Consider the following 13,965-nt stretch of genomic DNA (forward strand, 5'->3'; position numbering starts at 1 on the left):
AAATATGTAATTTCAAAGTTTAGGAAGGGGAAATATGTAAATGCCCTTTTTGTTTGGGATTTTTTTTCTATTTAATAATTTTGATTAAATAAGAGTTTCCAACGTGGAGGTTTCAAAGTGGATAAGATTATAAAGAACCAAAGCCATCTTCTTTATCATACTCTTGTCTTCTAGTAGCTTACATGGCCATTTGGCCATTCATATAAAAGTGGATATGTAAAGTACTAAACGGGTAAATGGTTAAAGAAAAAATTATCACTATTTTTAATCACAAAAATATATCATTTGAATTTCATTTCATATTTGGTTTATTGGATCCCTATCTACATATCTACTGGTGTTGGCCGATAATAATCTCTATTTATTTTATCGTCACCGGCGGTCCAACATTTAAAAAAGTTGGCCCTAAATAGTCCCCCGTTAAAAAGGACTTAACAACGTTATACTTATTTCCGAATTTCAAACTAATGTTTTAGGGATTTTGATCGGATGAAGGATATGAGTCAAGTGATGTAAAACTTAGTTCAAAACTGTCCTCCAAAATAACGAAATAATGCTTCAATTCGGGCGTTTGAACTTCCGATTATTAAAAATTAAGTCGTTTGGATCACCGTTTCAAGGTAAGTTTAACATCAATCCACTCGTATCCTCCTTCCGATCAAAAGCCCTAAAACATTAGTTTTCAATTTGGAAATAAGTGTAACGTTGTTAAGTCTTTTTTAACGGGGGACCATTGGGGACCAACTTTTTTAAATTTGGGACCGGCAATAGTGATAAAATGAATATGGATTATTAACAGTAAATACTAGTCAATAGGATTATTAAAAATCCAATAAACCTTCATATTTATGCACTTGTTAAAACTAAGATTACATATTTACATGTAAGGGTGTAAACGAGATGGGCCGCTTATAAGCTACTTGAAACCAGGTCAATAAAAAGCTTGAAAGAAGCTGAGCCTTATCTAGCACAAGTATTGCCCGAGCCTCAAATAAAGTTCGTTTAGTTATCGAGCTTGAGCTTAAGTCTTGTACGGGAATATCATTTAGGCTCGTCAAGCATTATCAAATTAACAAGCTTAGGGTGTTTTTAAGTTCTATCTCCTTAATGAGCTCGAGCCGAACTTTGGCTTGTTTAAGGTACTACACACAAGCTCGAGCCGAGTTTGGCATGTTAAAGTATTTATCAAAATATATAAAAGTAATTAAAAATGTATATAAATTACTTAATAAATAATAAACGAGCCGAACTTTAGAAAAAAAGGTTGCAAGCTCGAGCTTCCGTAAGTCAAAATAACTTGAGCTCGAGCCTTGCATGAGAAGGTCGTTTACGCTCATCAAGCATTAACAAGCTTAGGGTATTTTAAAGTTTTCTCTCCTTAATGAGCTCGAACCAAGCTTTGGCTCATTTAAAGTACTACACATGAGCTTGAGCCGAGTTTGGCTTGTTAAAGTAGTTCTCAAACTATATATAAAAAATTAAACAATACATGAGCCATGTCAGGCAGAGCTCAAGCTTAAAAAACGCCAACTCACGAGCTAAGCTCGGGCTTTAGACTAAAGAGCTCAAATGAGCCGAGCTCGAACTCCCGTTGGTCAAAACGACTCGGCTCGCCTCGTCTCATTTACACTTACATGGAAAAGAAATTATTGAGGGCCAGGGTGGCCCCGACCCCTCTGTTTTTTGTGCAATAGTGTAAATTAATTTGTTTTTCGCCTTAAATTTTGTATACGTAATGTAAATTTACCTGATTTCACCTGAAAATTTGAGCTCCATCCTCGTTTATGAAACTTTCCATACAATTTGAGTCCCCTAACGTTGTTAACTAACTAACTAACTAACCACTCGTGATTTTGTTACAGAAAAACGGTTATGAATAACATAATCAGTTAGATATTTTTCAAAAGTAAAAAAGAAAAAAAAAGGAAGAAAAGAAAAAAAATACGCTAATGGCAAAATTGTAATTTAATCATAAACAAACCCCAAAAAAGCATCAAAAAGCAAAGCACAGAAACTAAAAACATGGCCATGAAAAATTTGTAGCTCACAAACTTACACACTCAAAAAACAACAATAACAACAAAACAAAAATAATAATAATAATAATAATAATTCATTTGAAGCTTTGATTACGTGGATGAGATGATCGATGGATCGGTCGGCATGGCGCGCAAATGCAGCGTGGAACGAAGAACCGGAATCTATTCGGATAAAGTGAAAGAGTTTTGTTTCAATCGAAGGAGTTTACGGAAGAGTTTGCGGAACGTGTCTACGGTTTTCGTTTTCAAACGGAGTTTATCGAAATGGCGCTCTGTTGCCGGTAGAAGTCGCATTGTTAGGTCAGTTTTATTATTATTATTTTTATTATTATTATTATTATTATTATTATTATTATTATGTCAGATCGATAATAATGGTGTAAATTAGGATTTGTATATGTGGATGTTAATATCTGTAATGTGTGGTGTACGGCTCGTGAATTGTTTAGAGGTTGTGAAATTAAGTGTGAATTTGTTTGTGAATAGTTAGGGCTCAATTCGTTGTAGAAACAGTTTATTGAAGAGATTTAGAAGGATTTTAGAGATAATTTATGATCGAAATGGCGGTCTGTTTCCGGTAAAGTCGCATTGTTAGGCCAGTTTTATTATTATTATTATTATTATTATTATTATTATTATTATTATTATTATTATTATTATTATCTTCGATCGATAATAATTGTATAATTTAGGAATTGTGTATTTGGATTGTGTTTAGTGGATGTTATTATCTGTTGTGTGTGGTGTACGCCTCGTGAATTGTTTACAGGTGAAATTAGGTTGAATTTGTTGTTATCTGTTTGTGTTAGGGTTTGTGAAAAATTAGGGCTCAATTTGTTGCAGGAACAGTTTATTGAAGAGATTTAGAAGGATTTTAGAGATAAATTGTGAGGATAACTCATAATCACACATAATTTGATGCAAATTGGGAAGATAAATGTTAGTGATAAGATTGTTTTGTCCTAAATTTAGGTCGTGTAGAAGTCACATTGTTAGGTCAGTCTTGTGGCCAATTGGTTTTGGATAACAGTTGTGTATATTAGGAATTGTGTGTTTACTGAAGAGATTTTGAAGGATTATAGTGATAATTTATGATCGAAATGACGGTCTGTTTCCGGTAGAAGCCGCATTGTTGGGTCATTTTTAATGTCTGATCGATAACTGTTGGGGTGAATTAGAAATTTTGTGTTTGGATTTTGTTTAGTGGATGTTATTATCTGTTATGTGTGGTGTATGACTCGTGAATTGTTTAGAGGTGAAATTGAGTGTGAAATTAGGTTGAATTTGTTTGTTTTAAGGCTTGTGAAAAGTTAGGGCTCAATTCGTAGTAGAAATAGTTTATTGAAGAGATAAGTTATGATTATAGCTCATAATCTCACATAATTTGATGCAAATTTTTGACTTAGAATTCGATTTCTGTAGATAACATTGAGGTTTTCGCTTTGAATTTTGGAGTGTATATTAGGAATTGTGTGTTTGAGTTTTGAATCGTTCGAAATGGCGATTTGTTTCCGGTAAAAGTCGCATGCGAGGTCAGTTTTGTGTCCGATCGGTTTTAGGTTTCAGTTTGTGTGGATAGTACTGAGGATTTGTTTAATAATTAGGAATTGTTTATTTGAATTGTTTAGTGGATCGTGTTAGGTGTTTTATGTGGTGAATAGTTTGTTTTAGGGTTTTGGTGTGAAATTGTGTGGAAAGCGTGTTTCTGCGGGTTGAATTTGTTGTTATCTGCTTGTTTTAGGGTTTGTGAAAAATTAGGGCTCAATTTGTTGCAGGAACTGTTTACTGAAGAGATTTAGAAGGATTTTAGGGATAAATTATGATGATAATTCATAATCACACGTGATTTGATGCAAATTGTCTGTAATTTGGGAAGATAAACATGTAGATAAGATTTGCACATGAGTTGTATATTAGGAATTGTTTTTGAGTGAAATTAAGTGTTTGATTTGTTATGCATGGTTTGTTTTTAGTGTTTGTGAGAGTGCGGGGCTCGATTTGTTGCAGAAACAGTTTACTGAATAGATTTAGAAGGATTTTAGAGACAAAGTATGATCACAACTCATAATCGCATGATTTGATGCAAATTGATGAACAAGTGTAGTTTGGGAAGAAAAATTTTGGTGATATATGTAGATAAGATTATGTTGTCCTAAGTTTAGGTCCTGTATGAATTTTTGCTCTACATGATTCAGTAGTGAACACTGTTAATCTGTGACGAACTTCAAGTAAACGTAAAATGTGTTATCCTGTTAAAGCATGTTCATATACTGATCTATATAAATATTTACTGTGATTTCACCGTTAACACGCTTTGTTGTTGCTACTAAAGATATCACATATCCTGATATCTAATACGCTTTGTTGTCAAACATGTGTAGTTTGGGAAGATAAACATTAGCGATATATGGAGATAAAATTTTCTGGTCAATGTTGTCCTAACTTAAGATTTAGGTTGAAAATTAGATCCAACTAGAGTTCTACCTTGGTGTGTTATTGTGAAACATTGGGTTTATCCCTATATGCATTTAGGTCTTGTTCTACATGATTCAGTTCTGAACACTATTATGCACTTTAAACAGTTGTAAAAAGTGTTATCCTGTATGAGTTTCTGTGGAATAAAATATTGCAAAACATATACACATCTTAGGTGTTGTTTTACATGATTCAGTTTGGAAACTGTTATGCACTTTAAGCAGATCTAAACAGTATTATCCTGTTATAGGAAGTTCATTGATTTTTTTTTATTGATTAATATAAATATGCTGTGATTTCACAATTGGCATGCTTTGTTGTTGCTACTAAAGATATCATATCACGTATCCTGATATCTTATAGACTCACATTGCAGCATGGATGTTCGAGAGAAATCAAAATCCACATTATTCGAGTCATCAAAACATAAAAGGGTTCCAATCTACGTTATGATGCCAATTGACTCTTTCGGGATTGATACAACCGGCACTCCAAGAATCAGAAAGTAATTACCATTTCTTGTAATGCCAATCAATTTGAAAAGAAAAAGATTATTATAGTTTGGATATAACAATCTTATTTATATTACATTTTTTCCCAATGTCGGTGGTGACACGTATACATGTATACAACCCTCTTGCTGTTTTCAGAATGAAGGCCTTAACTGTCTCTCTAAGAGCACTCAAGTTGGCAGGTGTCCATGGAATTGCTGTTGAGGTTTGGTGGGGAGTTGTAGAACGGTTTTTCCCTCATTCATATAATTGGTCGTTATATGAACAACTTTTCAAATTGGTATCTGAAATGGGATTAAAGTTACAAGTTGCATTGTCATTTCACTCAAATTCTCATTTATCTTCACGAGTACAAGGTGTTAGCCTTCCACAGTGGATCATAGAGGTATGTTTTTTTTACTTTCAATATTCTACTACTTGCGTTATACTTGAAAAAAATAGGATAATATATGTGTAGGCCACTTAAGTATTCAACCTTGCATTTCATTATATCGATTCCAACATGAAAAGGCACTTAAAAGTTTTGAAAAGACATTTGATGAGGTGCCACCATGTTTTATGTTAGATTTATTTTCTTTTAATAAACTTGAAGGCCATTTTTGCGATCTTATATGTTTTACCGAAGAACACGTCAGATTATGAATATGCCCTTAAAACTTGTGAAATGACAAAAGCACATGTCGACATACTATGGGTTAAATTTGTTTTCTATTCAAAAAATTTGAATGTCATTTTCACCCTTTAGCACATTTTTGGCCATTATTGGTATAAATGAGACCATATAGTCGTATACATACATATTTGGGTGGCCTTATCCTAAGTACAGGGTAAAAGAAATTTTCCTAAATACTGATGCTTTTTTGTTCTTTCTTATTTTTTAGATTGGTCAGCAAAATAAGGACATTTACTATCGAGATCAGAACGGTTTCCCTAATGTTGATTATCTTACATTAGGGGTAGACAATATTCCGTTGTTTTCTGGGCGTACTGCTTTACAGTGTTATGAAGACTTTATTCATAGTTTCGCAAACAAATTTGATTCTTTAATGGGAACTATAATTGAAGAAGTATGTGTTGGTCTTGGACCTTCTGGAGAACTCAGGTACCTGTTGACTTATGAATTAGTTACAGGGTATTTATTATCTCAATGGGTCAAACTTGGTAAAATAAAAGTTAGCTTAAAAGTAGGCTGGTCAAACAAGTCCAAAGTTTCCAACATTATATATCTATCTCACAGTAGTGAACTTTTACCATTAAGGTCACTCATACATTAAAACTACTTTATAGGCCGCTTAAGTAACTTTATTCTGATTTCAACCAAAAACATATCACAATGATTAAAACTTTTTTAAGTTTATATGAAAAACTACATTAACTTTTAAATTGCCGATGCCTCATTGAAGGTATGCTTGTCTTTTCAAAAATTTTAAGGTCATATTTGTCATCGTGACATACTTTTGACAGGAAGTAGTAATAATGAAACAAGTTACATACTTTGATGGCCTAAACTAGTTTCAATATATGTATGGCCTTAATGAAAACATCTGACACAATAAGCATCTATCTAAAACTTGTTGATCACCATATGCAGATATCCCGCTCATCCCCTTCAAGATGGCAGATGGAAATTTCCTGGAATTGGTGCATTTCAGTGCTATGATAAATACATGTAATGCAGCTTAACCTCTAATGAACCAACTGATTATATTTCTTTTTACTCACATTTATCTTTATAATTGTTTTCTTTAGGATGGAGGATTTACGTGCAGTTGCTTGGCAAGAAGGGAAGCCTGATTGGGCCAATAAAGGACCTCCAGATGCCGGTGATTATAACAGTTTTCCATCTGATGTTCCTTTTTTTGAAAATGGAGAGGGGAACTTTTTATCTGATTATGGCCATTTTTTTCTGGTAAGCCATTTATTAGCTTCATTGATGTTACATTGTTAATTTGATGTTAGATAGTGAAAAAGATCATCTAGTTTCAATTTTGGTGACGTTGATATCTGATATATATGTGTAGGGTTGTAAACGAACCAAACAAACACGAACAGGGTCTTGTTCATGTTCGTTTGTTAAGGAAATGTGTGTTCACGAACACTTACCGAGCGAGGTTTTATGTTCGTGGTCGTTCATTTAGGAAATTAATGTGTTCACGAATGGTTCACGAACACAAATAAAATCGGTAGAGCCTAGAGATTGAGACCGATGTATTCATCAATGTGAATAATGAAAGATTGTAAACAAAACGAATGAGCAAGAACACGGGCATGTCCGTGTTCGTTCATTTAACTTTAAACGGACACTAACACTTAATCGAACAAATATTTATATTCATGCTTGTTTATTTAAAAATGAACAGTTGTGTTTGTTTATGTTCGTTTGTTTAAATTCTAAACGAACATAACTGAACAAAGATAAACGAACATAAATGAACACAAACGAACACAAATTAGCAAATATAAAACCTTTAAATAGATTACTCATCCCGATAATATTTAATTATTTTTCATTCGTATTTAAATGAACATAAATAAACAGACATAAGCGATCATAAATAAATGATCATAACCGAATGTTCAGGAACATAAATGAACGAACGGAACATGTGTTCATGTTCGTTCGTTTATTAAATAAACGAACTTCCTGTCGAACGGTTCACAAACAGTTCACCGAACGTTCGGTTCGTTTACAGGCCTATTAATATATGTGGAAATTATAGATTCACTAGTTTTCTAGGCATGCAAAATTTTCCATTCTTCATGAAATTGACTAATTTCTGCTTATGTTTGCTTCATAGGATTGGTACAGCGATAGGTTGCTCCGTCATGCAGATTCAGTTCTTGAAATTGCAGCAAATTTGTTGAAAAAATATCAAGAAAATGAGCAAGCATCTGTACGGGTGGTGGCTAGAATTGGTTTGTTATATTGGTGGTATCAGACCGTTTCTCATCCTGCTGAGCTTACTGCCGGTTACTACAACACTGCTTTTAGGGATGGTTATGATCCGTTGACTTCTATGTTGTCTCGTCATGGTGCAGCTCTGCAGATCTCGTAAAATTCTATCTTTATATTTCATCATTTGTTTTATAAATTAAAATGATGAAAAATATAATTACACTGCTCAAGTATTTAAATCCTTGTATAGCTGCTTTGAGATGTTGGACGATGAAACTCCCGAAACCTTTTTGTGCAGTCCAGAAAGTTTGCTTCAGCAGGTACTCTCCTTCCCTTTTAATATTACATATTCGTTGTATTGAAAGTAAAATAAAAGAAAATAAGATGTATCCTAATATACCTGGCTGCTAATTTACTACTTATCAGATAAGGGCCGCCTCAAAGAAAAGAGTGGTAGAATTGACCGGAAGAAATACACATCAGCGGTTCGATGAGGTATGTGTTTTCCTTTTACATTTGAACTTTTACTTCAATAAATACCCTTCACTTTTACCAATATACTTATCAGTGTTTTTATTAAAACATGTCAAATAAATTGATTATAAATTGCATATTTGGTAAGAAATGGAAGGTATATAGTGTTAATAGTTGCATATATCGGTAAAATGTGGAATATCTAGGCTTCTTGGTCCTGATGGCCTTAAAGGCGTTGTTACAACTTGTAAGCGGATAGAGTTTTTTAGTATCAGAATAGAGTAGAAATCCGAACTGTAATTAATTAAGAAAAAGTACGAAAATAATTTTCTTTTCGGGGTATATTCATACGCGAGTATCGGAGTTTTACTTCTGTAGCCATGAAATTGGCAAAAATTATATCGCGTATCTACTTTATGTTCATGTTTATCACAAATGCACAAAACTAACCAACTTTTTTACTTTTTCACGTATCTACTCTTCGTGTGTCAGCTTTATTTTCTAAAAACCGAGTCATTTTCGTGATGTTCCAATTAATAAATCCATATATGCTATGTTTCATAGCGAACTTTAACAACTTGCAAATTATATTTTGCTAGTTTTCTGCGCACGTTTACCTGACAAAGTTTGACTTTCTGTGTGCAGGCCGGTCTAAAGCAAATACATTCAAATTGTTATGATTCACAGGCGGAAGCTGTGAGATCGTTTACATATTTCAGAATGAACGAGAAGATTTTTAGGGTCGAAAACTGGAATAACTTTGTACCGTTCGTGCGCAGGATGAGCACTGATTTGTAAAGTTACATCTTTAACCTTGGAACGATACGTATAATTGTGCTACTGTTCATAATCCCCTTTACCTTGCAATTTTATACATGCAGAAGATATTGCAACTTCTTTCTAATCTGTAGCAAGAAACTGTAGTGTGGAGTTTCATCTTTGTATTGCTTAGGCTATAAGACTCAAGAGGGATGCTAGATAAACATTTGTTGTTTTTTGCTTTTTTTAATTTTACGTTTTTTTTTTGGTTTTATGATTTTTTATTTCTTTTTAGGGGTTTTTCTAGTGGTTCAAAATTAGAAATTATGAAAGGGCAATTTTGGTCAATATAAAATTTTCATTAAGGGATCAGGAAATATTCAATTGACCCTAAAAGGAATATGTATGCTTAAAAATTGCTTAAAATTTGAGTAGGTATGGCTCACATAAAGGTCACACACGACATAACAAGACATAATTACCTGTGGTACTAGACATGATTACATAAACATGACATGATTGCTAACCTTGTCATTTTTTCAAACATAAACCTGTTTAGAAACAACTTACATGACATAGCCTGTGTAAGAGCATGATAAATATCACATTGTAGTGAAACAAAATTTGCCAAAAGTTCATATAAATCTTAATTAAAACATAATTCTTAACATATGAAAACAAAAACCCAAGTACGACGATATATTTTATTTAAAAATAAATAAAAATTAAAACAAGTTTAAATAAGTTAACATGTTTGGACATTAATTTAATCGAAAATGTCGACTTGTTTTAAACAAAAACGAAATTTGTTAACCTTGAACTTAAACTTAATTAACTCCGTATCATTTCATGTTGTGTTAACATATCCGTGACAGAAATTACTCGTAATTAGTCCGTGGCTCGCTCGAAAAAAACTCGATTCTAAATGAGCTCTACTTGATTTCTGAACGAGCCAAGCTCGACTCAGGGTTAGCTCGGCTCAACTCGTTAGCTCGTTTAGATTAAACCCTAAATTTTAATATTTATATATAATAATAGCACACCAAGAAATAAATAAATAAATAAAAATTATTCATATATTATGTCACTCGATCTTTAAAACCTTATAAAAAATAAAATAACCAAGTAAACCATATAAAGTTATAAATTCACTAGTTTATAAATTTTATATAATATGTATGTTAAAATTATAATTTTTGTATTTTATATATCAAAATTTGTAAAATAAAAAATTAAAAAAAATTAAAGGAGCTCGGCTCGACAAGCTCGATTTTCAGCTCGATAAAGAAAACGAGCCGAGCTCGATTAAATTCGAGCTCGAGCACTCCCTGGCTTGACTCGACTTGGCTTGATTACAACCCTAAATGTAATGTTTTAAGATTTTATTAGGCTATGTGTTATATTTATCGTTGAAGCCGGTGTGTAAATTCATCCAATCATATTATGCCACATGATGTGACTGGACTCAACCCTTCAACCCTTGTCGATCGCGCCACCAGTGAACTGACTTCGTTATCGTTCGCGCCCGCTGAACTTATCCATTCGTGAGCCAACCTTTCAATCTTCTTCCTCTAGCCCAAACGACCACGCTCGCCCGGGGTCGCGACGCCTTCTCGCAGCGAGTGGTGAAGCAGGGTGTTGTTGTGTCTGTGACCACGTGGCTCGCGCCACTCGCTAAAGCCGGTGCTCGTTTGGCCACAACGCATATTATTGTGATTATTTGAGTATTTATGATTCCAATAAATAGTAACCATTTAATATTATCATTTTCCAATGGATCTTTTGAAGTGATACGGTAGGTAGAAACAACCACTACTTCTTCAACCTCATCATCCACCACCAAAACATAAACACCATGGCCTCAACAAACACAATAATATCATCATCACTATCACTATCATCCATCTCACCACACTCCAAAACCCTAACTCTCCAAACCCTAGTTCCAATCCACCACCACCGCCGCCGCCGACTTCGTACCACCCTAATAATCGCTAAATCCACCAAGGGCGACTCAGCCGACGGTCCAGACCGGTTAATATCCGCGTTATGTTACTTCTACCCGTTCTTCGACGGCGTCCAGTACGGCAAGTACGTCGTCACGCAATTCTCGTTCCTGCAAACGATGATTCAGCCGCTGGTGCCTGCCATTAGGGTTTTCAAAAGCTTCCCGTTTAATGGGACGCTGGTGTTCTTGTTGCTTTACTTTGGTGTTGTTAGAAACCCTAGTTTTAGCAGGTATATGTTGTTACGTTTGGTGTAACCGTTTTTGAGTTTTTGATAGTGTCGTTTCGATCTCTATTTTTAAAGCTCGTCTCATCTACTATTTTATATAGAGAAAATTACTGTTTGCGTCCCAGTGGTTTTAAGACGAAGGCACAATGAAACCCCAAAAATTTTTTGAACTGGTTTAGTCCATGTGGTTTCAAAAATGAACCATTTGAGTCTCTGTCGTTCCTTAAGGGTAAACTTTCATTTTACTAAAACAAATTGTTCGTTTCTAAAACCACGGGACTCAATCAGTTCAAAAAAATTTTCGGGGACTCATTGTGTCTCCGCCCTAAAACCACTGGGACGCAAACAGTAATTTTCCCTTTTATATATAATATTTTTCCATTTCTAATTTTATACATGGTTTGGGTCAAATACAAATTAAATTAACGTGCTAATTGTGAGAATCAAGTAGTATACAGCATTGTGTAGTGTACAATAACATAATTACACTACTTGATTTTCATGGTTAGCACATTAATTTAATTTGTAGGTTAGCTTTCCCCATTTTATATATAACATAATATACATTATCTAGTTATTATTCATAACATTATATAAATTAATTAGTAATTATTGTGTGTGTGTATATACACATATATGTATGTATGTATGGCAAGCTCGTTTAGGCTCGTGAGCCGGCTCTAGCTCGATAAGTGAAGCCCAGGGTTGTCTTTTAAACTAGCTTATTTTTAAGCTCGGGCTCGTTTACGCTCTGCTTGATCGAGCCTTTTTATGAGCCGGTCTTGAGTAACTTGGCTCGTTTGCACCCCTACCGTTTGGTTTTGTATTTTTTTGGGTAATGCCATGTGAGCTTGAAAATTTTGGGGAAAAAATTTGGCTTAGAATTATAAGTTTAGGCCACACTCATTTTGTTAAAAGCTCGAAAAGGTCGAAATGAATTAAAACAAGCCTAGCCCGTTGTTTTTTCAACAACGCACAAGCTTTCAGAAGTCAAAACGAGCCGAGAATTGAGCCTAGTAGAGCATGGATTTTAAATTTAGGCCTAAATCATTTTGTTAAACACTTAGATTGATAAAATGAGCCAAGCCTTTTCGAGCTCGTGCTGACCTTGAACTTCAAGTATTTTAAAGATTGTTCAGTTATGGAGCCTTGCATAGGAAGCTCTTTTAGGTTGGTTGAGCCTTAGCGAGTGTTATGTAGTTTGAAGTTTTACCTCTTTTGGACTTCTATCTATTAATGTAATAATTTCACATTGCACAACAAGCTACAAGCTTTGGCTCGTTTAAGGTACTACTCGAGCTCGTGCCGAGCTTAAGCTCGTTTAAGGTTTTTCTCAAAATATATTTGAGAATTAAAAATATATATAAATTAATTAATATATAATAAACAAGTCGAACCTGATCTTGAAAAAACAACTCATGAGCCGAGCTCAAGCTTTAGAAAAAAGAGCTCGGAAGGAGCCAAGCTCGAGCTATAGAAAAAGAGCTCGGAATGACCCGAGCTCAAGCTCTAGTAAGTCAAAACGAGCCGAGCTTGAGCCTAGTAGAGCTCAGGCTCGACTCGGCCCGTTTACACAATTAAGTCTAATTGATTGTTATACATTTGGGCTAAAGATCATTTGGGCCTAAATCATTTTGTTAATTAATAACTAATTGACTGTCAAGTTATACATTCGGTCTAAAATAACTAATTTTTACAGGTATGTTCGGTTTAACGCGATGCAGGCCGTTGTGCTTGACGTGTTGTTGATTTTCCCTGATCTATTAGAGAGGGGTTTCAATCCAAGTGATGGGATTGGGTTGGATTTGATGATGAGTTTGGATAGCACTGTGTTTTTGTTCATGTTGGTTAGTTTGGTTTATGGTTCATCTTCTTGTGTTTTGGGGCATCTTCCCAGATTGCCTCTTGTTGCTGAAGCTGCTGATAGACAAGTTATGTAAAAACAAACAACAAATATTATTGTTATTGGAAATTGAAATTGTGTTCAAGAGTATTAGTTTTTGGTTACTTGGGTTATGATTTGTGTATTTGATGAGTGATTAGTAGGACTGGCAAACGAGTCGGGTTTGGGGTTTGGGCTACTGGTCAGAAAAAGTCGATTCGAAAGAGGGTTATTTTAATTAGAGTCTCTTTCTACCGATAATATGCGAACATCACCCTCACGGTGGCTGTACAGCCTTATACGGTTTGTATAAGGGCTATATGAGTCGTATATGCATCATATAATTGACAAATGTACAAAGGGAATATAATGACAACTTTTTGCAGTCTATGCAGGTCGTATAACCCATATACAACTCGTATAGGCTACCTCATACCACATCTGACCTATGCAACTCGTATAGGGCCAATACGACCCATATATAAAGAATTCAGGGCCTATACACGACTCGTATAGCCCATACAATATTATATTATCAATTGAATATGAATTTTTGACGTTGAAGTATTCAAACGCTTCCTCTCACGCTATTTTTCTTCACATTTATCAAAAGCTTTCCTCTTATGCTCCTCCGGCACAGAATCTTTACTTTTCCGATGTCGGAATTTGGATATTTAATTACCTTTTTTCATA

The 13,965-nt window shown here is 34.3% G+C and overlaps 1 protein-coding gene and 1 pseudogene across 3 annotated transcripts; both read left to right on the forward strand.

Annotated features, from left to right (window-relative positions):
- Nucleotides 1–2,134: 2,134 nt before the first annotated feature.
- Nucleotides 2,135–9,274, forward strand: LOC143598100 (inactive beta-amylase 4, chloroplastic-like). Of its 2 annotated transcripts, none has more exons than XM_077076409.1 (10): nucleotides 2,135–2,339; nucleotides 4,891–5,019; nucleotides 5,165–5,411; nucleotides 5,908–6,128; nucleotides 6,618–6,695; nucleotides 6,776–6,935; nucleotides 7,825–8,078; nucleotides 8,173–8,242; nucleotides 8,349–8,417; nucleotides 9,042–9,274. In XM_077076409.1, the coding sequence occupies exons 1-10, from the start codon at nucleotides 2,143–2,145 to the stop codon at nucleotides 9,192–9,194; spliced, it is 1,578 nt and encodes a 525-aa protein (XP_076932524.1). In that variant the 5' UTR covers nucleotides 2,135–2,142; the 3' UTR covers nucleotides 9,195–9,274. The 2 variants fall into 2 exon arrangements, with proteins under 2 accessions (XP_076932524.1, XP_076932525.1); XM_077076410.1 differs by lacking the exon at nucleotides 2,135–2,339 and adding an exon at nucleotides 3,539–3,571 and having other exon boundaries at nucleotides 4,878–5,019.
- A 1,736-nt stretch (nucleotides 9,275–11,010) lies between these two features.
- On the forward strand, nucleotides 11,011–13,348 carry LOC143598099 (protein TIC 20-v, chloroplastic pseudogene; annotated as a pseudogene). Its single transcript, XR_013147048.1, has 2 exons — nucleotides 11,011–11,393; nucleotides 13,090–13,348. The product of XR_013147048.1 is annotated as a protein TIC 20-v, chloroplastic pseudogene (transcript).
- Nucleotides 13,349–13,965: the final 617 nt, after the last annotated feature.

The sequence above is a fragment of the Bidens hawaiensis genome, unplaced genomic scaffold (genome assembly GCF_021521415.1).
Source record: "Bidens hawaiensis isolate Kalapana, Puna unplaced genomic scaffold, B.hawaiensis_p1.1 tig00049642_1, whole genome shotgun sequence".
In the NCBI taxonomy this organism is placed as follows: Eukaryota; Viridiplantae; Streptophyta; class Magnoliopsida; order Asterales; family Asteraceae; genus Bidens; species Bidens hawaiensis.